Source organism: Megalobrama amblycephala, linkage group LG14 (assembly GCF_018812025.1).
Source record: "Megalobrama amblycephala isolate DHTTF-2021 linkage group LG14, ASM1881202v1, whole genome shotgun sequence".
Lineage (NCBI taxonomy): Eukaryota > Metazoa > Chordata > Actinopteri > Cypriniformes > Xenocyprididae > Megalobrama > Megalobrama amblycephala.
In genome coordinates, this window is record NC_063057.1 from 5,711,899 (window position 1) to 5,739,266 (window position 27,368).

The 27,368-nt window shown below is 35.3% G+C and overlaps 1 protein-coding gene across 3 annotated transcripts in view; it reads left to right on the top strand.

The window, feature by feature from the left end:
• The window catches only part of srgap1b (SLIT-ROBO Rho GTPase activating protein 1b), a 50,611-nt gene extending 24,024 nt beyond the window's left edge, over positions 1-26,587 (top strand). The window contains exons 4-22 of one of the 3 annotated variants that reach the window (XM_048154905.1): positions 924-986; positions 4,181-4,360; positions 5,666-5,794; positions 8,716-8,937; positions 11,381-11,482; positions 14,579-14,776; positions 15,077-15,161; positions 15,538-15,565; positions 15,724-15,754; positions 15,863-15,923; positions 16,014-16,091; positions 18,370-18,504; positions 18,765-18,870; positions 21,111-21,335; positions 21,421-21,500; positions 21,584-21,761; positions 21,945-22,079; positions 22,180-22,528; positions 24,320-26,587. In XM_048154905.1, coding sequence (XP_048010862.1) covers positions 924-986; positions 4,181-4,360; positions 5,666-5,794; positions 8,716-8,937; positions 11,381-11,482; positions 14,579-14,776; positions 15,077-15,161; positions 15,538-15,565; positions 15,724-15,754; positions 15,863-15,923; positions 16,014-16,091; positions 18,370-18,504; positions 18,765-18,870; positions 21,111-21,335; positions 21,421-21,500; positions 21,584-21,761; positions 21,945-22,079; positions 22,180-22,528; positions 24,320-24,736 — 2,802 coding nt within the window. In that variant the 3' untranslated portion in view covers positions 24,737-26,587. Of the gene's footprint in view, positions 1-923; positions 987-4,180; positions 4,361-5,665; positions 5,795-8,715; positions 8,938-11,380; positions 11,483-14,578; positions 14,777-15,076; positions 15,162-15,537; positions 15,566-15,723; positions 15,755-15,862; positions 15,924-16,013; positions 16,092-18,369; positions 18,505-18,764; positions 18,871-21,110; positions 21,336-21,420; positions 21,501-21,583; positions 21,762-21,944; positions 22,080-22,179; positions 22,529-24,299 lie in introns of all 3 variants that reach the window. The other 2 variants (XM_048154907.1, XM_048154906.1) reach the window with 2 other exon arrangements.
• The last annotated feature ends 781 nt before the right edge of the window (positions 26,588-27,368 follow it).

Sequence of the window (27,368 nt, forward strand, 5' to 3'; positions counted from 1 at the left end):
GCGGTGAGTCCGACATAATGAATCCACTAACACGACACAGCAAATGCCGGTGGTAAACACTCATGTTCCAATACTCGTGCACGAGTTTTGAGAGGCGTTCCTTTGAAATGAGCTGTGAAGGAGGGGGGCTGTTCTTACGCATGCGCTCATTTCAAAAACTCACTAACAGTCTTTGGTTTCTCAGTCGACGAAAAGATCCTCTTTAGCACCTTTAAATTACACTGGGTTAACATTGTGGATCATTAGCTTAGGATGTGGACCAGTACAATCTTATGATTAAGTCATGTGACTTAAAAATATAAGATAACGAATGCATTAATCCTGTCAGGAAACCGTATAAAATCACTTTGATACTACTTTATTGGGTCACTTAAAAATGACTTCATTCTGAGATGTTGAAATTACATGAACAAATTGTGTTTTTGTAACTTAATTGGTTCATATACGTGATTAAATCATGTAAATCCAACACACATTTTTAAATGAATAATAATAAATAATAATAATAATAAAATTTGTACCAAACTACTTTCGGTTTTCAATAAACTTTTCATTTCAAGAATTTCTCCCTTCATCAGGATAGAACGGTATCATCATCCTGGTATTTCTGAACAATGAGCATTACACCACATTACAGCTCTTCTAAAACCCATTAATGACACACAAAAAGAAAAACGACTTGGTCAGTGCATCTGATGGACCCTAAAGGTAGAGTAGAAAAGGTACTGCATGACACGACTGACCCAAGAGAAGTAAAGCAACACATAAGTGGACATTTGAGTTGTTTTGATCTATTGTGTTAGTTCAGAATTGACAAAGCGAGAACAGCAATTGCTTGGCTGTGTGTCTGATTTTGACCCAGCTCGGCCCTTACTCTCTATTCATTATAACACACCTTGTCTGTTTTCTTTTTTGGCCCACAGAGCAAAGAGATCATTTTCCAGCTGCAAGAAGACCTGATGAAGATTCTTAACGAACTCTACACGGTGAGCTTGTCTCATTCGCTCTCATCATCTCTCTCATCTCTTTTTGGATTACTTGTTCATCCCATCACATTTCTGGCGCTTTTCTCTCTCTCATTTTATCATTCCATCAATACGCAGCTCGCCTCTTCCATCACTCACTCTCTCTGTCTCTCACTCGCCTTCTTCCAGAGCTCGACCGCATCGGTTTCATCTTACATTTACTCAATCTAACATTTTGTCTGTGCAGCTGTTTTGTTTTACCCAATTCTGTAGTTGCTGAAAAGACCAGCATGAATTTCCAAATTCTGCCTTTGAAGTGATAGTATTACAGGAACGCATACAGTTCGTCAGTATCATCCCATACCAGTAGACGGCAAATTTGAAAGCACAGGCCATATTATGCTCTTTTACAAAGTATTGATTTTGTTTTGGGCTCGACTAGAATAATTTTAAAGTAGGGTAGGCAATTTCAGAGAGGCTAGCAATAGATCCCACCCTCCCTTCAGAGCGTCTCCAAAGCCACGCCTCCTAAAAATGTTATTTGTCTGTAGTTGTTGTGAATATTTGACCTGAATGTGAGCTTGTCTGACAGGCCTGAAGTCTTAAAAGCCAGTAGCTCTTGCATAAATAACCTCGATAAAACAAAAACACGCAGCACACATTAAGTCTGTCAGCTGAGCTTACCACTAACGTCAGTAGTGCCGCTAAAAATGAGATGAATTCTCTGAACCAAAGTACTCAAAGTTCAGGAAGTTTCCACCCCACTGCAGCCCTCATGTAAGCAGTTTTGCATCCTTGTTGAGAAGGATTTACATCAGAGTATGAGAGCGGAGCAGGGAGCATGTAGCAAGGAGTGTTTTTTGACAGTTTTGGCGTTCTCTCCAAAAATCACTTTCCACCACGGCCCAAAATACAATTAAATGTCTGCAAGAATTCCCCAAATGTTAACACAGTGTTTATAGACTATTAGCAGTCAGAATTGAAGAGAGATGCAATTTGTGAAGTATTATGTGTCAAATATTCTGGAAGTGTTTTTTCCATTCATTTCGCCAATAGGGATTTGAAAGAAAGAAAAAAAAAGGTCTTTGTTAGTGTTATAATCCATGAACCAAATCAATCAGCTATGAGGTGAATCATAACAATAAGCAAAAAAGTATTTTGAAAATCTGACAAAAATATAAAGGTGTACTTAACAGCTTTAGTGAGGGAAAGAACTACAATCCCATGAAGCATTGCAAAGAGCATAATCAAATTAAAAACGATGGAGAATATAAAAAAATATGAATTATTTTTAATATATTCAAAATATGCATACAAATATTTAAGTATTTTAGAGTGTAATTTACAGTGCTTCATGAGAGTTGGTGGAGCTAAAGAATAATCAAATTAAAAACGACGGAGGAACGTAAAACTACTCATTTAAAAATATTGTGTTTTTTATATATATATATATATATATATATATATATATATATATATAATATATACAGTACAGTTCAAAAGTTTGGAACCACTAAGATTTTTAATGTTTTTAAAAGAAGTTTCGTCTGCCACCAAGGCTACATTTATTTAATTAAAAATACAGTAAAAAACAGTAATATTGTGAAATATTATTACAATTTAAAATAACTGTGTATTATTTAAATATATTTGACAAAGTAATTTATTCCTGTGATGCAAAGCTGAATTTTCAGCATCGTTACTCCAGTCTTCAGTGTCACATGATCCTTCAGAAATCATTCTAATATGCTGATTTGCTGCTCAGTAAACATTTATGATTATTTTCAATGTTGAAAACAGTTGTGTACTTTTTTTTTCAGGATTCCTTGATGAATAGAAAGTTCAAAAGAACAGCATTTATCTGAAATACAAAGCTTCTGTAGCATTATACACTACCGTTCAAAAGTTTGGGGTCAGTAAGAATTTTTATTTTTATTTTTTTGAAAAGAAATGAAAGAAATGAATACTTTTATTCAGCAAGGATGCATTAAATCAATCAAAAGTGGCAGTAAAGACATTTATAATGTTACAAAAGATTAGATTTCAGATAAACACTGTTCTTTTGAACTTTCTATTCATCAAATAATCCTGAAAAAAAATATTGTACACAAATATTTTGTACAATTGTACACATTAAATGTTTCTTGAGCAGCAGATCAGCATATTAGAATGATTTCTGAAGGATCATGTGACACTGAAGACTGGAGTAATGATGCTGAAAATTCAGCTTTGCATCACAGGAATAAATTACTTTGTCAAATATATTCAAATAGAAAACAGTTATTTTAAATTGTAATGATATTTCACAATATTACTGTTTTTTACTGTATTTTTAATTAAATAAATGTAGCCTTGGTGAGCAGACGAAACTTCTTTTAAAAACATTAAAAATCTTAGTGGTTCCAAACTTTTGGACTGTACTGTGTGTGTATATATATATATATATATATATATATATATATATATATATATATATATATATATATATATATATATATATATATATATATATATATATATATATATAATATACAAAAACAATAGACTTTAAGTTTGTTGCAAGTATTTTATGGGAGTGAGCGGAGCTGCATCATGGGTAATGTAGTTTTTTACCACAAATTCTGCTTTTAAACATGATTATTAGTTAAAATAATGTGAGCTAACGGTTTCAACAGAAACAAATACCATCTATTTACACCCTTGTAGCTCACAGTAGGTCTGTCTTTAAAGGATTAGTTCACTTTCAAATTAAAATTTCCTGATAATTTACTTACCCCCATGTCATCCAAGATGTTACTGTCTTTCTTTCTTCAGTTGAAAACAAATTAAGGTTTTTGATGAAAACATTCCAGGATTATTCTCCTTATAGTGGACTTCAACGGACCCCAAACGGTTGAACGTCAAAATTACAGTTTCAGTGCAGCTTCAAAGCATTCTACACGATCCCATGGTCTTATCTAGAGAAACGATCGGTCATTTAAAAAAAATAAAATAAAATAAAAAAAAATATATATATATATAACATATATATTATAGCTGGGAAGTATATAACAATTAGTTCAAACTTTGACCTTTTAAAGGTTTATAAGTTAAAAATCAGTTTCCCAATGGAGTTTTTACTTCAAGAACCTGATTGTTGCACTCTATAGGAAGGATTTTGGGCTTGCATGGGGATTGTGGGTAATGTAGTTCCCTGGCTGCTCTGCCCCCTCCAGGTGATGAAGACGTATCACATGTATCACACTGAGACACTAAGTGCAGAGAATAAGCTGAAGGAGGCAGAGAGGCAGGGCGAACGACAAGGCCGGGGCGGAGAGGCCGTCTTCAGTCTGCGCACCGAAGATCGCCACCAACGGCGCAACGCTGCTCGCAAGATTCAGAAGATGAAAGAGAAGGTGAGTTTTGAATCTTTTGCTTTTTAGATTTTGTTCTTTATGTGTTATACTTTGTGAGTTTTGTTGTTTGCAATCCAAGAGTGTATTATCCACTATGCAAATTGGATTCGTTGAATTTTAATGTGCCAGATGTGTTTCCAGAAATAGAGTGCAAAGTTCATTTGTCTTGATGAAATACTGTGAACTGGAGTTCTGGAGTAATTTGGTGGACATTATGAGGGAATATTTTCTGATTTATGCATAACCAACGTAAAAATGAGCCTATTTTGTTGATTTAGATGATTTGATGCTTCATTATAATGTTGTTCTGAAGATTTACTGGGGGGTTTTGTTTTTGACTATTTGGATGCTTGGTTTATTTAACTCCATATTGATGTTTTTTTATGTGTTTGAGCTGAAATACTTTAATGCTTTAATCTATAATATTTAAATCATACTGTAGTACAGCTACAACATGTACAGCCAGAACATATTTATAGAAATGTTCACTGGGGAGGGAAAAATAGCAAAGAAGAGCGGCCATTTTGCACACCATTCTGTAACTGAAAACCATGTGTTTAGAGCACGATATTGCACAGTTTCTACATCAGTATAAACCCAGGAGACTATAATGTCAGATATAATGTTATAAATAAAGCAAGAGTCTCTCTTCAGAGCATTAATTTTCCAGTACATACACCCCTGTGGCACACCGTGTGTTCACTACAGTTTGATACTGCATCCATTTTTCTCTTATTTCATAAGCGGGAGGAGAGGTTAGAATGAGCAACGGTTACAGTATTGGACAGAATAGGCAGACGGGATAATCCCGATGGACAGAGTCATCAGTGTACGGCAAGCATTTTTCCAAGGCATAGCAGGAGCATAAAACAGTTTGGTTCACATATGTCATAATGTTTATACACTGAGATATTTAAATATATTATATTTAAGGATGCATTAAATTGCTCCAAAGTGACAGTAAAAATACCAGATAAAGAAACAAATTTTTGCATACAAAATAAATAAACTTCAATGATCAAGATCCTTCCTTGATTTAACGATAATGTTGCTTTAAAATATCTGTGGGTTTTACCGGCAGACAGGGACTTTAATTAAAGGAGCAATTACAATCACAGAGACGCAGACGTCAGCCAAGCCTCACTGTGAAAACACTGGCATTAGAAACAAGTTAGTCGATAGGCAGCCCGTCAATAAAAACATTTTATCTTCTTGCCTTGATGGAGATATAGCACTTACTCAACACTTTGTCCTTCTCTCTCTCCTTCAACCTCTCCATCTTTCTCTTTTTTTTTTTTTCCCCAGCGCCAAGCCAAGTACTCCGAGAACAAACTGAAGGTTATGAAAGCTCGGAACGAGTATCTGTTGACTCTGGAGGCCACGAACGCTTCTCTGTTTAAATATTACATCCACGATCTGTCGCATTTGATCGACGTGAGTATCTGATTATATATCGCCGCTCGCGCAGACGGCGAATCCACGGCAGGAAATTGCCACTGCATGAAGGGCATGGTGTTATGGTTGCGTTTATTTGCTTTTTCACCAAGCACAGTAATGAATTATAGTCCTGATTAATAATCACTAATTAAGGCAGCCTCCACTGCCTTTAATTAGAGACAAACGCACCCTGTAACAGGCAGGACGGGATGGAGATTAAGCCTTTAATTACAAGCACACATTAGCACATTCTGTAACAGGCCACATTTGGAATGGAGCTACTGCAGAATAAGGCCAGTTCACACAGACACAGACCAACACTGACAGTCACCTGATTACAGACACTCTCATTCCCATTCAGAATGTTCAGCTCCGACAGACGACAGCAGACTCCGACAGGGATAACGCACCGATCCCGCAAAACCCGACGAAGTGTCTGTTGCCGTCTGTTGGTGTCGGTGAATTGGCCTATATACTGTCCTGAAATTATTTTAAATATAGTATGCAGTGATAGACATGATAAACAGTAGGATGCTACATTGTCACATGACTTCGTTCTATCGTTCTATCTATCGTTCTGTATAGTTCTGTATTGTTCTGTCTCGTTCTATCTATCTATCTATCGATCTATCGTTCTATCTGTCATTCTGTCTACAAGTCAGTCCATCTATCTATCGTTCTATTGTTCGTTCTATGTATTGTTCTGTATCGTTCTGTCTCTATCTATCTATCTATCTATCGTTCTATTGTTCTATCGTTCTATCTGTCGTTCTATCATTCTATCTATCTATCGTTCTATCTATCTATCGTTCTATCTGTCGTTCTGTCTACCAGTCAATCCATCTATCTATCTTTCTATATATCTTTCTATCGTTCGTTCTATCGCTCGTTCTATCTGTCGTTCTATCGTTCTATCTATCTATCTATCTATCTATCTATCTATCTATCTGTCTATCTATCTATCTATCGTTCTATCGTTCTGTCCCTATCTATCTATCGTTCTATCTATCGTTCTATCTATCGTTCTATCATTCTATCGTTCTATCTGTCATTCTGTCTACAAGTCAGTCCATCTATCTATCTTTCTATCGTTCGTTCTATCTATTGTTCTGTATCGTTCTGTCTCTCTCTATCTATCTATCTATCTATCTATCTATCTATCTATCTATCTATCTATCTATCTATCTATCTATCTATCTATCCATCTATCTATCTATCGTTCTATCTGTCGTTCTATCATTCTATCTATCTATCGTTCTATCTATCATTCTATCTGTCGTTCTATCGTTCTATCTATCGTTCTATCGTTCTGTCTCCTATCTATCTATCTATCTATCGTTCTATCTATCTATCTATCGTTCTATCTGTCGATCTGTCTACCAGTCTATCCATCTATCTATCTTTCTATATATCTTTCTATCGTTCATTCTATCGCTCGTTCTATCTGTCGTTCTGTATTGTTCTATCTATCGTTCTATCTATCGTTCTGTCTCTATCTATCTATCTATCGTTCTATCTATCATTCTATCTATCATTCTATCTATATATTGTTCTATCTATCTATCGTTCTATCTGTCGTTCTGTCTACCAGTCAATCCATCTATCTATCTTTCTATATATCTTTCTATCTTTCGTTCTATCCATCATTCTGTATTGTTCTATCTATCTATCTATCTATCTATCTATCAGTCATTCTACTGTTCTATCTGTCTATCTATCGTTCGATCATTCTATTGTTCTATCGTTCGTTCTATCATTCTGTATCTATCTATCTATTGTTCTGTATCATTCTGTATCTATCGTTCTATCTATCGTTCTATCTGTCGTTCTGTCTACCAGTCAGTCCATCTATCAATCGTTCTATCTATCTATCTATCTATCTATCTATCTATCTATCTATCTATCTATCTATCTATCTATCTATCTATCTATCTATCTATCTATCTATCTATCAGTCATTCTACTGTTCTATCTATCTATCTGTCTATCTATCTATCTATCTATCTATTCTCTCATTCTATCTATCGTTCTATCATTCTATTGTTCTATTGTTTGTTCTATCTATCATTCTGTATCTATCTATCTATCTATCTATCTATCTATCTATCTATCTATCTACACAGTGTATTTTTATAAGAGACTTCAACATATGCCACACTGTATATATTTACCATATTAAATACTATATGTCATACTATATATGCACACACAGTATATTCTGTAGTATACATTGATATTGCAGTTGATTTCGATTTAATTCATCACACTGAAAATGGAAGGTCAATTTGTGTGCATTGCATTGTGGGATAGAGAGTCCCATGTAGTGTGCTCTAGTTGTATACCGGTTATTTTCGCAGCTGTAGCAGTTCATCAGCAAATCTGCAAACTGTACACCTAATGCATACTATTCTATAGTATCCTACTGAGTATCCTGCACACTCAATCTAGTGAACAGTGAGGCCAGGAGATCCCTCAACGGCACAGAGAGCAGCCATTTCTCACACGGGCCGTCCCTGCTCCTCGGTTTGCTGTGTCTGTTGTTTTGCTCATTAGAGTTTGCAGCGGGCTGATCGTGGTCAGCAGTATCTGGCTGATCGGAGCGCTGTGTCTTTTTGACCTTCACAGAGGTCAAACCTGCTCACACTGAGATAAAGACAGCAGGAGAATTTGTGTACGTGGGTGGCTAAAAGAGAGAGAGATTGTGTGGGGGTGGTAAGTGAGATACGGTAAAAGCCTGTATGAAAAACCCTTCAAATTAACCCTGAGAACAGAAGCCGAGGAGGATAATTTCTAGATAAACGTTTTAAGGGAATGTTTTATCCATCATAATCGGTTTTGAGTGACAGCTCTATACAAATCCACACTGTTCATGTTCTTTTCTCTTTGAAAGTCGATTGCATGTATCTGTGTTTTAACAGTGTTGTGACCTCGGTTATCATGCGGGCCTGAGCCGGGCGTTGCGGACCTACTTGTCGGCTGAATACAGCCTGGAAACCTCTCGCCACGAGGGCCTGGATATTTTGGAGGGGGCCGTGGAGGGGCTGGACCCCGGTAGTGACCGGCAACGCTTTATGGAGACTCACCCCACAGCGTTCACCCCTCCTGCACGCTTCAACTTTCAGCCACACATGGGAGACCAGGTCACACGCCACCTAGTGTCCAAACTACATATATGCATTCATGAAACAAATCATAATACCCTTCTGTGTAGGAAAGGAATTCATTTGTGCTACTGCAGTGCCTTTTACTGTCTTATATCTTCATAATTTGGCTGAACAAAAAAGGATTATATCTACAAACACAAAATTGTTTTTTCAAATTCTGACACTGTCCTGTGATTGATTGTATCATGAACTGCCTAATATAAAAAGCCTAATATTTTATAAAAAGTATAATATTTTGTAACCAAAAACTAAATTCCTCATCATTTTCTAATTTGAAAAGGTATGGAAGCTCATTTCCACCACAGAATACAAATAATAAAAAAGGTAATTACGACTTATTATCTCGCAATTGCAAGTTTATATCTCGCAATTCTGAACTGTGTGATATATACGGAAGAGGATTAGGGCCAAGCAATAATAAAAATTCATCTCGAGATTAAAGTTGTTAAATTTCGAGAAAAAGGTCGAGATAAAATGTTGAGAATAAAGTCATTAAATTACGAGAACAAACTCGTTAAATTACGAGAACAAATTCATTAAATTATTAGAAAAAAGTTGAGATAAAATGTTGAGAATAAACTCATTAAATTACGAGAACAAATTTGTTAAATTATGAGAAAAATGTCGTTAAATTTCGAGAAAAAAGTCGAGATAAATGTTGAGAATAAAGTCATTAAATTACGAGAAAAAAGTTGTTAAATTACGAGAACAAATTTGTTAAATTACGAGAACAAATTTGTTAAATTACGAGAACAAATTAGTTAAATTATGAGAAAAATGTCGTTAAATTTCGAGAAAAAAGTCGAGATAAATGTTGAGAATAAAGTCATTTAAATTACGAGAAAAAAGTTGTTAAATTACAAGAACAAATTTGTTAAATTACGAGAACAAATTCGTTAAATTATGAGAACAAATTCGTTAAATTATGAGAAAAATGTCGTTAAATTTTGAGAAAAAGTCGAGATAAAATGTTGAGAATAAAGTCATTAAATTACGAGAACAAATTCGTTAAATTATGAGAAAAATGACGTTAAATTTCGAGAAAAAAGTCAAGATAAATGTTGAGAATAAAGTCATTAAATTACGAGAAAAAAGTCGTTAAATTACGAGAACAAATTTGTTAAATTATGAGAACAATTTCGTTAAATTATGAGAAAAATGACGTTAAATTTCGAGAAAAAAGTCGAGATAAATGTTGAGAATAAAGTCATTAAATTACGAGAAAAAAGTCGTTAAATTACGAGAACAAATTTGTTAAATTACGAGAACAAATTCGTTAAATTATGAGAACAAATTCGTTAAATTATGAGAAAAATGTCGTTAAATTTTGAGAAAAAGTCGAGATAAAATGTTGAGAATAAAGTCATTAAATTACGAGAACAAATTCGTTAAATTATGAGAAAAAAGTCGTTAAATTACGAGAACAAATTTGTTAAATTATGAGAACAATTTCGTTAAATTACAAATTTGTTAATGTTTATTCTCAACCTTTTTTTAATCGACTTTTTTTCTCGAAATTTAACGACTTTTTTTCTCATAATTTAACGAATTTGTTCTCATAATCTAACAACTTTTTTCTCGTAATTTAATGACTTTATTCTCAACATTTTATCTCGACTTTTTTCTCGAAATTTAACAAGTTTTTTCTCGTAATTTAACAAGTTTATTCTCAACATTTTATCTCGACTTTTTTCTCAAAATTGAACGAGTTTTTTCTCGAAATTTAACGACTTTAATCTCGAGATGGTTTTATTTTTTTATTATTGCTTGGCCCTAATCCTCTTCCGTAGATATAAACTCGCAACTGCGAGAAAAATCTGAATTGCAAGAGATAAGTTTGAAATTCTGAGAAAAAAATTGTGAGAATTGTGAGAGAAAAAAATCGCAATTACATTTTATATATATATTTTTTTTATTCCGTAGTGGAAACAAGCTTCTATAAAGACCATTTCTAAAAATAAATAAACAAATAAATAAATAAAAATCGTTTCTAATTGGGAATTATGACCTCAGAAAAGGTAATTATGACATTAAGTTAGGAAGATGGACATTTTTGCCCCATACTATTAACTGAACATGCAATGTTTATGTGGAATAAATTATATTGTATATTTTTCACAAATCATATGGGTCTATTTTATTATATTTTTTAAAATTATTATATAAAATTCCAAGTTAAAAAAATAACATATTAGGCTTAAAAAATACAGAATTAATTTGATAATCGCAGTTATTTGTATGACAGTTAATCTTCAGCAGAAGAATTCATGATCATGATCGACCGCCCTCATTTCCTTTCCTTTCTTTACTATCCATGTCCTTGAAAATGTCCAAAAGGCCAAGTTAAAAGATCAAATGATTTGTTTGTTCTGCTGAGCGGTTTCTGTAATGTGTGTATTTATGCATGTTGATATTTCAGGTGAGTCAAATCACAGCACTGCCGCAGGTGCAAGCCGAACTCCTCCTCCGATTCCAGCAGCTGCAGTCGCGCCTCTCTACACTGAAGATCGAAAATGAGGAGGTGAGACACACACACACACACACACACACACACAATCCCTTCCTCTCGAATGAGCACCTCGGCAGCTGCGGTTCCCCCACTGAGGATAAAGAATGGGATGACAGGCGCGCACACCTTCTCCATTTCTCCTCTCCCCTCTCTCGCTCCTTCTCTCTTTGTCGTCAGGCACTATATATGCACCCCAGCACACCGCATTCATACATATTGTTTCCATCTTCTCCGTCTCTGTTGGAGTGTGTGGTTGTTTATCGCAGGTTGTTGGCAGGCCAGCTGTTTCCTGCAGCTCTCAGCATGTGAAGGACAGAGCAGAAGTGCTGATGAACGCTGTATTACTGCAGTGAGTTTAGACTGTAGAGACCGAGGGCTGTACAAATGTGTGTGTGTGTGTGTGTGATATTTCTCTATCCCTGCTTCTCTAGATGGCTACAGACCAATTCCTGATTGTCACAAAACAATTGTACTATTAGCTTGGTTGGTTGGACGTGATAATGCTAATTTATTTGATCAAAAATAACAGTAATTATTACAATTTAAAATAACTGTTCTTTCAAATGACTGACATCAAACATTATTGCTTCTAAATACTGTAGATTTACAAACTGTAATCTCACTGCAAATTATTTTGTATATTCACTGAAAAAAATTTACCTATATTTGGTATCATCTAAATTAATTGGCAAAATTATTTAACAACACTAAATAAACATTCTGTAATCGGAAAATGCTGGGTTAAAAACAACCCAAGTTGGGTTAAATATGGACAAACCCAGTGATTGGGTTGTTTTAACCCAGCAGTTGTGTTTGACCAGCATGCTGGGTAGTTTTATTTAACCCAACTATTGTTTAAAATGACTGTTTTGCTGGCTTAAAATGAACCCAAAATAGGTTGGAAATTAGAAATCAGACACAAATAATTACTAGAGGCAACAATAATAATCAAAAGGTGAACATTTATTAATGAGCCATTTAATAAATGTTTATTATTTAATTATTATTTATTAAACTTATGAGGGTCAGTAATATGACGGGTCCTTTTTTTGACCAAAGGCCTTTGATATGACATCCAAAGTATGTAAGGTAGTACAACTAGATCTCTTATTGAATCCAAAAGGTTTTTAATTATATTTTGCACATATAAAGGTATTTTAAAGATTTTTAAGTGTCAAAAGGTAATTCGGTTTAAGCGTCCAAAGGCCAATACAGCCATTTCATTTGTGATTAAAATATCTTAAACTGTAATAAATGTATATATTTTTTTATTCTGGCATGATTTTATAACATCATATATCAACATAGTGCAAAATGGTATTAAAATTATGTGTAGAAGCCGTTGCTTTGTTATGAGAAAGATTGTCCGGGAAATGAATATCATTGATGTCATTTGCATTTGGAGTAACCAATATAAAGGGACTATTTTGGATCAAGTCATGCAGTCAATATCATGTGACAGGATGTGACATCATTCAGACACCTGCAAAGGACCACATGGTCATGAAGCATAGTAACATTCTCTTAACTATTTTAAAAATTAATGTTTTCACTTGCTCATACGCATGTCCCGAAACATCAGGTCATTCGGTACAACCGCTATAAAACTTGTACTAAATATTAAATGTTTGATTGTTCTTTTGCTAGCTAGCTAGATATCAGCCTGTTAGCATTGTTTGAAAATATCGTCATTCTGTAAAACCGACATTTTGGTCACAAATTTTGTCCATCTTGTAAAAATCCATCTTGTCCATCTTGACCCATTTACAAATGTTAATTTCTTAAACATATTAATAAATTTTAATTTCCAACCTATTTTGGGTTCATTTTAAGCAATACAGTAATTTTTAAACAATAGTTGCTGGGTTTGTCCATATTTAACCCAACTTGGGTTATTTTTAACCCAGCTTTTTTTAGAGTGTACATTAGCTTACATAAATTTAAGGGTAGAAAATGCTCCTTATAGTGTATGTAAAAACTTTTGGACCCCATTTACACCTGTATTTTGCTCTGACCACTGCTGAAATATGAAAATAAGGTGTAAACAGGGCAGTGTATTAAAGGTGCCCTAGAATCAAAAATTTAATTTACCTTTGCATAGTTGAATAACGAGAGTTCAGTACATGGAAATGACATACAGTGAGTCTCAAACTCCATTGTTTCCTCCTTCTTATATAAATCTCATTTGTTTAAAAGACCTCCGAAGAACAGGCGAATCTCAACATAACACCGACTGTTACGTAACAGTCGGGATCATTAATATGTACGCCCCCAATATTTGCATATGCCAGCCCATGTTCAAGGCATTACACAAGGGCAGCCAGTATTAACATCTGGATCTGTGCACAGCTGAATCATCAGACAAGGTAAGCAAGCAAGAACAATAGCGAAAAATGGCAGATGGAGCGGTAATAACTGACATGATCCATGATATCATGATATTTTTAGTGATTTTTGTAAATTGTCTTTATAAATGTTTCGTTAGCATGTTGCTAATGTACTGTTAAATGTGGTTAAAGTTACCATCGTTTCCTACTGTATTCACGGAGAGAAGAGCCGTTGCTATTTTCATTTTTAAACACTTGCAGTCTGTGTAATGCACAAACACAACTTCATTCTTTATAAATCTCTCCAACAGTGTGTAATGTTAGCTTTAGCCACAGAGCACAACCTCAAACTCATTCAGAATCAAATGTAAACATCCAAATAAATACTATACTCACGTGATCCGACGCATGCATGCAGTATGCATGACGAACATCTTGTAAAGATCCATTTGAGGGTTATATTAGCTGTGTGAACTTTGTTTATGCACTGTAGTATAGTCGAGAGCTCAGGGAGGGCAGGGAGCGCGAGATTTAAAGGGGCCGCAGCCTGAATCGGTGCATAGTTAATGATGCCCCAAAATAGGCAGTTAAAAAAATTAATTAAAAAAAAATCTATGGGGTATTTTGAGCTGAAACTTCACAGACACATTCAGGGGACACCTTAGACTTATATTACAGTAAAAACTGGTTCTAGGGCACCTTTAAGATGAACGTGTGCTGGTCATTCACTACAGTAGTATATATGGAACCACTTCTATAGCTCTCTATATTCCCTCTGAAGGTGAAAAAGACGTCGGAGGCCACTCTCAGCACTGTCCAGGACATGGTGAACATGGAGGACTACGACGTGTCCGAGAGCTTCCAGCACAGCCGCTCCACTGAGTCAGTCAAATCCAGCGTATCAGACACTTACCTCAGCAAACCCAGCCTGGCCAAGAGACGCGCCAACCAGCAGGAAACGGAGCTCTTCTATTTCACAGTAAATGCTGGCTCACACGCAATCCCTCAGACAGAGCCTGTTTTGGAAATAGTGTTTAATAAGACATATCAGACACAGGAAAGAGCACAGACACAGCATCACACTTTACAGTCGATGATCTGTTCACACTGTAGTTTGTAGCATTGTGTCCCCCGGATCAATGGGCTTGTTTTAGCCTAAAGCAACGTCAGTATCTTTAAACTTAGTTTATGGCTACTGAAGGATGACCGGGACTAATTAGATCATTAATTTCCAGTGTAACTGGATTATTATTGACTGTGTGCATTTGTTTGTCTGCAGAAACTGAAGGAGTACCTGGAAGGCAGTAATCTCATCGCTAAACTACAAGCCAAACACGACATGCTGAAGAGAAGCATAGCTGAAGGTGATGTTGCACTTTTCTCAATGTATAATAATATCATTTATATTTATTATTATTGTATACTACTACTACTACAGACATTTTTATTGTTCATCTTGAGCCAAGGATTGCAATGATATAAGACGCTTGAGTCTACAACAAACGGTATATGAGCGAGTTACGGTTTGGTCTGCCCGATCGCTTTTAGGAGAGAATGCTGATCCTTGGAAAGTTTAACAATTACAATAGAGTTTCAGCGCCATGTGCTCGAACCCCTAAATAATCTGTCCAGCATTTTAAATAACATAATGAAGAGGAAGTGACATCTTTTGAGCTTTTATAGGAGTTCAGTTTGTGATGACCAGTGAAATGTCATCTAATATAATATCTATGTCTGCAGGATACAGAGCAGACATCATGACAACCAGGTACATCTCATCATCTTTGTGTCTGACCTTCTTTAATGCCCTTTTTACATATACTACCCTGAATCACAAGATCCTCTTGATATTTGTAAAGGTTCTCATGACCTTTTTGAATGCTAAAACTTGTTTCAGTTGTATTTTATCCTCCTTTTTCCACTCAGCCGTCGACGAAACTCCCACAGCAGGCACCAGGTAACAGCCTTTTAACGTTTCCTTTCCACCTGTACCAGCACGCATGTTTCATGTTAACTTCCATGGGCTTCTTTGTGATTTTGGGGGGATATTTTTATCTGCACACAGGATTCTGGGAAGGCCATCCCTCTGATTGTAGAAAGCTGTATTCGCTTTATTAATCTATACGGTGAGGAATGTATTTAATCTGATTTAATAATACAAATTTTGAATCCATCAAACACACATATATATGCATCCATCCCTTTTTTTTTTTCAGGTCTGCAACACCAGGGTATTTTCAGGGTTTCAGGGTCACAGGTGGAGGTCAATGACATCAAGAACTCTTTCGAAAGAGGTTTGTGAACACAGTCATCTGATCTTCTTTAAATACATAAATTATATTCTGCTATTGAGCACACTGATTGAACATCAGAAATAATAAAATATATACAGTAGGCTTCAAAAGTTGTTACAAAGACAAGTTATGGCATAACATTAAGATGAAATACTAATTAACTATTTTGTTAATTATCAAAACAAAAAAATTGTGACTTTAACCATGTATTTGGTAATGATTTCATACAATTAAATTAGAAAAATGCTAAATTATTTATAAAATATTTTTTATTTTTGAATACAGATTCTCTCTTGATTCAAATTGTGATTGTTTATTAACTCTTTCCTGGCCAGACGTTTTTTTTTTTTTTTTTTTTAAGTTGCCAGCCACCACAAGTTTTTTGTTTTTTTTTGTTTTTTTGTTTTTTGTTAATTTTCACAGAAAATTCAGGGCCCCCAGAATATTTTGTTGTATGAACATCAGAACATGCGATATATCAAAAGAAAGAACAGAGCTTTTAATTAAAAAACATGTTTCATTCTAGCTTCATGCAGTATTTTTATCAACACTTAATTTTATGCGATGAAATTGTGGGAACTTGCAAAAACTGCGGTTTGATGAAAAACAGAAAAAAATAAAAGGTGATTCCCCCAACACCCTGTTCTCAAGAGTAATTTCCTATTACTTCCTATGATAAGCAAGCATACTAAATCACAGAATATTTAAGTTCTCATTCTGTTTTATTTCAGACCTTAATTAACACATGGCTCAAAACATTGAGTCAAACAAGTTCTGTAGCTTTACAAAAGGAATATGAGTTTGTAGAAAGGCGCTATATAAAATAAACGTATTATTATTAATATCCAACAACTTCTGTAAAAATGAATAAATAAAATATTTTAAAAATGTGTGCTTCTTCCTGCCTGCTTCCGCTGCTGCTTTAACCATCCTTGGCGGTGGCAAAGTGAAAGTGGTTTTCCAGTGTCAACACGCAGTTGCACGGAGTGCAAAATATTTTGCCCCCACTGTCATGTAACACACCGGGAAACTGCTTCGCGCGGTCTTTTGCACTTATTTTTATTTGCAAATGAGAATGATTTGTGTGCTTCATCATGGTTTCATAGTTTGCAGATGATGTTCACGTCGCGTAATTACGTCACTTCACAAGGTTCCCATGGCAATAGGGGGAAAATAATGGCGCTTTACTAGTGTGAAGTAAACGCAACATTTTTCAACTTTCTGCTAAGATATATGTGACTTTTTTGCAACAAAAATGCAGGGATTATGAAATCATGCTAGCCCCGCATATATTTTGCTTGCTGAAATCGGCAATTTATGCGGCGAAAGTGCGGCGTATTTGAAAAAAAATGCGACCCCCGCATAAATATGCGGACATTGGCTGATTATGCATGAAATCAGGCGATCGCATAATCGCGTTTTTCTGGAGGGACTGAAAAGGGACTTTTGTAAGTTTCATAAAAAAAACAACAACAACATTTTGAACAAAAAGCTGAGAAAATTGTGCTTTTATCGCTTGTTTCTGCTTTTTTTTGCTTGTGTTTTGATCCGGAGATTCTTTAGTCTTTCAGAAGATGCGTAATAGCGTCCCCAACCTTATAACAGTGAAAACACGGAAAGCTGGAAAATTCTGTCAATACCGGGGAAAGGGTTAATAAATTCCAATGGCTTTTTGAAAGCTCAGCTCTGTATTAAAGGGATAGTTCACCCAAAAATGTCAATTCTGTCATCATTTACTCACCCTCATGTCATTCCAAATCCATAAGACTTTCGTTCATCTTCAGAACAAACCTCTTGCGGTTTCTCAAACGTGATTCGTAACACATGAGAATGAACCTCATTGGTTTTTGCACGTCAAGCAAACATGCTTGAGCTTCTGTTTACCATATCTGACGTGTGATCAATGTTTATAAGTGAATAAAAGCCTAAATTCAATCTGTTCATCATATAAAGCGATCGAGTCTCTTCAGAATATTTGGACTAAACCGCTCTATTCATATGGATTAGTTTTACGATCTCTTTATGAACTTTTTAAAGTGGTAGTTGCGTGGACTGTCAGTGGAGGGACATCAAAAGATCTTAATTTGTGTCCCAAAGATGAACGAAAGTCTTACGGGTTTGGAACGACATGAGGGTAATAATGTAATTTTAATAATGTAGTAATTAATGACAGAATTTTCATTTTTGGATGAACTAATCGTTTAAAATGTGAAAATCACAGATTTTAATTTAAAAGGATCTATCACCATGGATACTCTCTCATCTGACTGTTTCCCAGGCAACGATCCCTTGACTGACGAGGAGAATAACCATGACATTAACTCGGTAGCGGGCGTATTGAAAATGTACTTCCGCAACCTGGACAACCCGCTTTTCCCCAAGGAGAAGTTCAATGATCTCATCGCCTGCGTCCGTGAGTGCACGTTTTCCCCTGCTTTCGTATAAGTTGTGCATGTATGTGAATGAAGCAGGATGGAGGAAGGAAAGGTGTGTGTGAGAAATAGTGGCACAAGCATTCGGGAAATGACAGGGTGCTAAGTACTCGGGTTTCCTGGGGAGTTTGGACAGCTGGTGTCTTTTCATGTGTCTATGAAAGAGTCCCTGCCTGTTTGAGCACATGGGACGTCTGATTTTCCTTGTTTATGAACTTGCGTGTTCATGTGCCTTCAACAGGAACTGAGAATCTGTACGAGCGTGCCCTCTCCATCCGTAAGATCTTGACCACAACACCGCGGCCAACACTAGTGCTCATGAGATACCTGTTTGCATTCCTCAACCAGTGAGTATTCATGCACACATTTATGTAGCTATCCAATTGAGGACATGCTGTTATGGAAACTTGTTTTTGTTTTTATTTTACAATTCTTACTTTATTTCTTGAAATTCAGAGTTTATAACTCGCACTTCTGAGAAAAAAGTCAGATTCGTGAGATAAAAAGTTGCATTTACCTTTTTTTTTTCAATTTTGAGTTTATATCTCACAATTTGAAAAAAGTCAGAATTAACTCTCAATTCTGAGAAAAAAGTCAGAATTGACATTAATTATGATGATTATGACAAACTCATTATGAAAAGTCAGAATTATGAAAACTCACAATTCTGAGGAAAAAGTCAGAATTATGATATAAACTCACAATTCTGATTAAAAAAAGTTAGAATTAATTATGAGATATAAACTCACAATTCTGATTTTAAAAAGTTAGAATTAATTATGAGATATAAACTCACAATTCTGATTTTAAAAAGTTAGAATTAATTATGAGATATAAACTCACAATTCTGATTAAAAAAAGTTAGAATTAATTATGAGATATAAACTCGCGATTCTGAGAAAAAAAGTCAGAATTAATTATGAGATATAAACTTGCAATTCTGATTTAAAAAAGTCAGAATTAATTATGAGATATAAACTCGCAATTCTGAGAAAAAAGTCAGAATTATGATATAAACTCGCAATTCTGAGAAAAAGTCAGAATTAATTATGATATAAAATCGCAATTCTGAGAAAAAAGTCAGAATTATGATATAAACTCGCAATTCTGATTAAAAAAAGTCAGAATTAATTATGAGATATAAACTCGCAATTCTGAGAAAAAAGTCAGAATTATGATATAAACTTGCAATTCTGTTTAAAAAAGTCAGAATTATTTATGAGATATAAACACGCAGTTCTGTTTAAAAAAGTCAGAATTATGATATAAACTTGCAATTCTGTTTAAAAAAGTCAGAATTATTTATGAGATATAAACTTGCATATCTGAGAAAAAAGTCAGAATTAATTGATATAAACTCGCAATTCTAAGAAGTCAGAATTAATTATGAGATATAAACTCGCAATTCTGAGAAAAAGTCAATTATGAGATATAAACTCGCAATTCTGAGAAAAAAGTCAGAATTATGATATAAACTTGCAATTCTGTTTAAAAAAAGTCAGAATTATTTATGATATAAACTCGCAATTCTGTTTAAAAAAGTCAGAATTATTTATGAGATATAAACTCGCAATTCTGTTTAAAAAAGTCAGAATTATGATATAAACTTGCAATTCTGTTTAAAAAAGTCAGAATTATTTATGAGATATAAACTCGCAATTCTGTTTAAAAAAGTCAGAATTATGATATAAACTTGCAATTCTGTTTAAAAAAGTCAGAATTATTTATGAGATATAAACTCGCAATTCTGAGAAAAAGTCAATTAATTATGAGATATAAACTTGCAATTCTGAGAAAAAAGTCAGAATTATGATATAAACTTGCAATTCTGTTTAAAAAAAGTCAGAATTAATTATAAGATATAAACTCTCAATTCTGTTTAAAAAAAGTCAGAATTATTTATGAGATATAAACTCGCAATTCTGTTTAAAAAAGTCAGAATTATGATATAAACTTGCAATTCTGTTTAAAAAAAGTCAGAATTAATTATAAGATATAAACTTGCAATTCTGAGGAAAAAAAGGCAGAATTAATTGAGATATAAACTCGCGATTCTGAGTAAAGTCAAAATTCATTATGAAATATAAACTCGCAAATGTGATTTCAATTGCCAGTGAAAATACTACCATGAAACAAAAAATTAAATAAGTCATTTTACAGTTATATCTACTCTGAATCTACTTTTGCCAGATTTAGCTGATTTGTGCAGTCCCTAAAGTGTAGCAAAGTAAACCCACATGCACACTTTTTTCATCTATATACTTAGTATGAAATATTGATCAATATTTGTACTCGCACACGAACACAACTCTCTCAGCTGCAAAGCTCAAGTGTCTCATTGAATAGGAGAAATGCAGCTAAACTAAGCATCCATTTTCACACCGGAAATTAAAACTTCTCCCACCTCCATGCGGTGAGAGGGATATGGCGAGAGACAGACAGAGGGAGGGTGGGAGCGCGTTGTGTAAAGGTGCAAAGAGAAAAGGTGCGATATGGAATTTATGACTCACTCTGATTGAGAACGCATAATTATAGCAATGCGCTCAGGAGACAACACAATGCATCTTGGGTTTATTTCCCATCACAGCTTGTCCCAGTATAGTGACGAGAACATGATGGACCCTGGAAACCTGGCCATATGCTTCGGCCCGACTTTGATGCCCACCCCGGACCTCCTGGACCAGGTTTCATGTCAGGCGCACGTCAACGAGGTCATCAAGACCATCATCATTCACCATGAAACAATCTTCCCTGACACCAAAGAGCTGGAGGGACCTGTTTATGAGAAGTGCATGAGCAATACGGAGTACTGGTGAGAGCTTAACTGATTACCATATTAGTATTGACAACAGTATTCCAGTATGTTGATGATCTTTTTGCATCCTTTATGCTCAAAGTGAAAGTCCCTACAGTGAACCTGGAGCGTTTGAGGAGGGGGAGCAGGATGGAGGGACGGAAACGCAGACGAGCGAGGAGGGTAATTAATATGTGCTTATTATCGCTTGTGAAAAAACTTGTTCTTTTTCCCAAAAATGCGGAATTTCTCTGTCTGTCTTTCAGAGGGTGAGCCTGTGGAGGCGATAGCCAAGTTTGACTATGTGGGACGCTCTGGACGGGAACTCACCTTTAAAAAAGGCGCCACTCTGCTGCTGTTCCAGAGAGCGTCTGAGGACTGGTGGGAGGGACGGCACAACGGCATCGACGGACTCATACCACACCAATACGTCACGCTGCAGGAGTGAGTTCATACACTTCATCTACAAAGGGATGCTGAGAAAATATCATAAATGTATCCTTTTTTGTATTTGCATATAACATACAATGGCAACCAAAGTATTTTATCATGGTAATTTTTTGATTTTAAGTTTGTTCTATTCTGGATAATGGATGGATGGATAAACTTATGAATTATATATTTCAGGGATGAGGCCATGTCAGACACTCTGAGCCAGAAAGCAGACAGTGAGGTCAGCACCACACCTTCAGATGAAGTGAGCTCCAGGCGATCGCTGACGTCCCCTACTGAACCCAGAATCCCTGAGACCTTCATCAGCCGGTGAGCGCACACACACACACACTCACACACACGGCCCTTAGTCTCCTAGTCACTTTTCTCCTTGTGTTTCACTTTATCACTTCCTCTTTCCTCTCTTCAGACACCGGAAGCGGACAGAAGCCCTCCTGCGCCGCGTCCCGGGTCGCCTAAGCGACGGTCACTGCCACGGCAATGGGCTGGAACGTAGCTCGCCCCCCGTAACGGTAACCGTAACGGGGCATTTCAGCCCGCGGGAGCTGTTACGTGGGAACAGCTGTGCCCTGGACAGTCCTGAGCACCACAGACGCACAGGACACAACGGCAACGTCACTGCCAGCATCAGCAGACACGAGTCTCTGCGCAGGGAGAGAGAACGAGAGAGTCCTCCAATACGCCAGTCACCCTCCGCGCTGCATTGTGGGATACCAATTCAACGCTCCCAGACGCTGAACCCGCACACCATGGCACAGGTTTGTTTATGAACAGTCATGAAAACGGGTGAATCTCACAAAAACATGTCATTCTCAAAATTAAAAGGAAAAAAGAAGTTATTTTGCATATTTAAATTGATAACTTTTTATTGGATCATTAAGAATTGACATTATTTTTTGACAATTTCCACTTAAATTCTCATTTAGTTATTAAATCATATATGTATTAAATGTATAATCAATTTATGTTCATTTTGGAAAAAGATTTTATTATTTTTGGAATTTTCTTTTTACATTTAATATAAAAAAAGAATATACAAATTAATAAAAAATAATAAATTATGATCAATTATATTAGACATTATAATATCTATATATAATATTTATATTTTATATAAATTCGATTAGATTTCAATATTTATTAACAATCAGATTATTCATATTAGATATAACATTTCTATAATATGTATTCAGTCATGTATATTAAATAATTGGTTCATTTTGTTTTTACATTTAATATTTAGAAATAATAATCTGTGAATTAATTAAAAAACTATTAGTTACATAATATCTAATGTCTAATATCTATAAATAAATATATTTACTAGATATAATATTTATATTTTATATAAATGAGATTAGATTTCAATATTTATGTATTAAATGTATAATCAATTTATGTTCATTTTGGAATAAGATTAGCTTTTTAAAAAAAAATATTTGATTAATAAAATTAATAATCAGTAAATGATTATATTGGATTCAATCATGTGTATTAAATGTATAATCAGTTCATATTTTATTATTTTTGGAATTTTCTTTTTACATTTAATATAAAAAAAGAATATACAAATTAATTAAAAATAATAAATTATGATCAATTTTATTAGATATAATATCTATATATAATATTTATATTGTATATAAATTCGATTAGATTTCAATATTTATTAACAATCAGATTATTCATATTAGATATAAAATTTATATAATATGTATTCAGTCATGTGTATTAAATAACTGGTTCATTTTTTTAAAAAATTTTTTTAGAATTTGTTTTTACATTTAATATTTAGAAATAATAATCTGTGAATTAATTAAACTATTAGTTATATAATAGTTACATAATATCTAATGTCTATATAATATCTATAAATAAATATTTTTAGTAGATACATCTATATGTAATATTTATATTTTATATAAATATTTATAAATGAGATTAGATTTATAATTGAGATATATTTATAAATGAGATTAGATTTCAATATTTAATTTATGTATTAAATGTATAATCAATTTATGTTCATTTTGGAAATTTGATCAATAAAGTGAATAATCAGTGAATTAACAGTGATATAAATGAGAAAATTATATTAGATATAACATATATTAATTTTTATGTATTTAATCATGTGAATTAAATGTATAATCGTTTCATATTCTATATTATATATTAGATCTACATATGCCTATAATTTGTTTAAATTCCATTATTTGTATATCAAATGTATAATCAATTTATATGAAATAATAAAATTAATAATCAATGAAGTGACAATATTAAAAAATATTAAAATATTATATATATATATATATATATTTATATATAATATTTAATAGGGGAAAAAAAAGAGTGATCCTAATAATAGATTTAATTTCTTTATGCAAAATACAATTCCTTTCTTATTTCCCTTGAGTTTGAATTATGACCCGGATGTGTCCATGACAGGTTTCAAGAGATTCACCCAAATCCACACTCACACAAGCTCAATTGACCCAACATGTCCTGTTAGTAATACCTGTACAGTTAACGCTCTCTCTCTCCAGGATATAGAGGAAACGATGAGTCTGGCGTTGAACGAGCTGCGTGAGCTGGAAAGGCAGAACGGCAAAACCGCGGCTCCTGACCTGGTGCTGGACACCCTGGAGCAGGTGAAGAGCAGCCCGTCCTGCCCGTCCGGCTCCACCCCCTCCAGCTTGTCCAGCCCGTCAGATTCCCCGAGCCCCCTCAGCCCCATCAGCCCCCTTCCACCTCTCCCCCCGTTGCCCGGCCCTTCGTCCCGCCGCTCCAATGACCCCGTTGCCACCTTCAAGCCCATCGCCTCGCCCCGCATGGGCGTGACGCTTCGCCCACCAGCCCTACGCCCCAAACCGCCCATTCTCCCCAAAGCCAACCCTCCACCTTCCCAGCAGCCCCAAAATCCGCCTCCGAGCTTCGGCGGCGACAAATCCGGCACTATGTAAGCCAATGGGTCAAACCGAAGGAAACAGGGTTCAAGACTTGATGATTGCTTGAAGAACGTAAACAGGGTTAATCTCTTAATAATGACATGATTGTAAGGCCGATAGCTAGTTTACGTGCAGAACGGTCTGATAGCGTTAGTCTACGATATTATATCCATAAATGTGTTGTCAGGGTGGTGTGTGTGTGTGTGTATTCTCAAAGTGAATAGGACTTTACCGTGTCTGTGTGTAGATACATTTACGAGGAACGCATTCAGAGACAGCGGAGAGAGACTGCCTGTACAGGAAGTACTGTTGTTGTTTTTTTGGGAAATGTCGTTCCATTGAGTTGGTGCAATGCATTTTGAGTGCTTTGATTTGTTAGGCCTTACCACAAGAGGGATGCGTTCGCGCCGTCAATATAAGTTGCTGCTGCTTTCTTTGACGCTTCGATTCGAGTTACAGGAGTACCGGTGCCTCTTGGGAAAACGGTTATTTTCACTTGTTGGAAGTTGATGGGGAATGTAATTTCGTTTTTTTTTTTTTTTTTTTTTTTTGAGCCACGCACCTAGCCTTTTCCGGCAACTGAAGAAAACAGAATGTATTCCATGAATGTTCCATTTGTTTTCCACTCGGAAAAATACCACACTAAGCCTTGATCACCAGATAAACCTCCCCCTGTACCGTGGAAACCAAACCCTGAAGCCTGATTGGACGACGTGGGAGGGACGGAACTGGTAACATTTCGAGGGCAAACGTGAACTAAGCTTTAATGAAATATCCTGCTGAAACTGCAAAAGAGATTTAATTGCATCTGGGGAGGATTGTGGCAAAAATGGCGGGAAAATGGTGACTTCTTTCTCTAGGTCTTGCCCTCCCTCAGATCGTCCGAGTACAATTTCCACTGCTGCTCCTCTGACGGACCATAATGGTGTTCGATCCTCGATTTTCAACGTCTCCTGTGCTTCCAGTGTACGTGTGTTTGTAGGATATCGTCAACGGCAGACTCTTTGGAGCACGCTAACCATTCATGGCTCTCCTGTGTGTGTGTGTGCTGTATGTGGGGGGTTTTGCATGATGAATCGTGGTTAGAGTAGTGCAGAGTACTAGATGATGGATAATTCATGCTTGTACATGGCAACTTAAGTGTTTGTGTGTGTGTGTGTGTGTGTGTGTGTGTGTGTGTGAGTGAGTGAAAGAGTTAGAAAGAGTGCACTGCACTTGTAGACAAGATATTGTGGGTGGGTGTGTGTGTGTGTGAGAACAAGGGTGTTTAATCTGGTGTGTAAATATGCATGAAGGTGAGGTGAGTTGTTTTACGAAATGAGCTGTTTATACACTAACAATGATTGTTTTTCCACTTTTTTTGACTGCTGCTCTTACGTTTTTCTATACCTGTTCTATTTTTTTACCTACGAGGATTCATTTCTTACTGGTGCTCTTTCATACGACCGCGTCCGCTTGTCGCCGTATCCAACGCCCACCTTTTATCCTTTTACAAGCGACGTGCATATCTAAGACCATCGCCCCACCCTCCCACACACTCACACACAAACACACACACACTGTGTTCACATGAAAGTGCCTTTCAGGATGCATGTTGAATGCAGGAGCCTGGTCTGCCAAGGGTGTGTGCTCCCATCGCTCTCTGAAGAGTCGTTCCCCAAGTTAAATAATAACAATAATAGAGCTCTTTCCAGATATTTAATAACCTGAACAAATAATAAATATGTACATTTAATCCATTGTGATGTCGCACTTTCATGTATAGGACTGTATTGGCATGTAGCATTAAATCATGTTCCAGTGCATTTTAAAATGTGTCGAAACTGAATGTCTTTGAAATAAAGGAAAGTTGATATGTCTCAAAAATGGCGTGTGGCATGTTTTTTTTTTTTTTTGATATATTTCAGTTTGTAGTGCTGGGATGATATACTAAAACTTATTGGTGAGTAAAGCATCATGCATGTGATATTTAAAGTGATAGTGCACACACAAAAATATCATTATACCAAATCGAATTGTGAATTTTGGTTACACTTTATTTTAGACATTCTACTAACTTTGCAACTTCATGTCAACTAACTCTCATTAGAGTATTAGTAGACAGTTAGGGTTAGGTTTACTGGAATAAGTTGACTTGTACGTGCAAAGTTACCTATAATCTGTGTTTATGTAATCGGATTACTTTTTTCAAGTAACTAGTAAAGTAACATTTTAAATTTACAACAAAATATCTGAGTTACTTTTTCAAATAAGTAATGCAAGTTACTTTATTTTCATTTATTGACTGAAATCGTGAGTAAGGTGTTGTGTGCTCTGTGTGAACATGATGGTTATTGTAGTTCTGGAATAAATGTGATCATGCATTTACTAATCGCACTTGCACAAAAACAGATTCAATATTTCTCAAAATGAATAAAAACAGTGAGATGCAAATATGGATTCATTTCACTTTTGGTGTGAAAGGGCCTTTACATTTGGCAAAATAGAACTATTGTTATTAAAATACAAACAAACAAGCAAGCCCAGTCCCGGGGAGAAAGTAACGCAAAACTAACGTAACGCATTACTTTCCATAAAAAGTAACTAAGCAACTCAATCCCTGTCAGTCTCCTACACTGACATAGTGAACGCAGTACAGCGCTTCTGT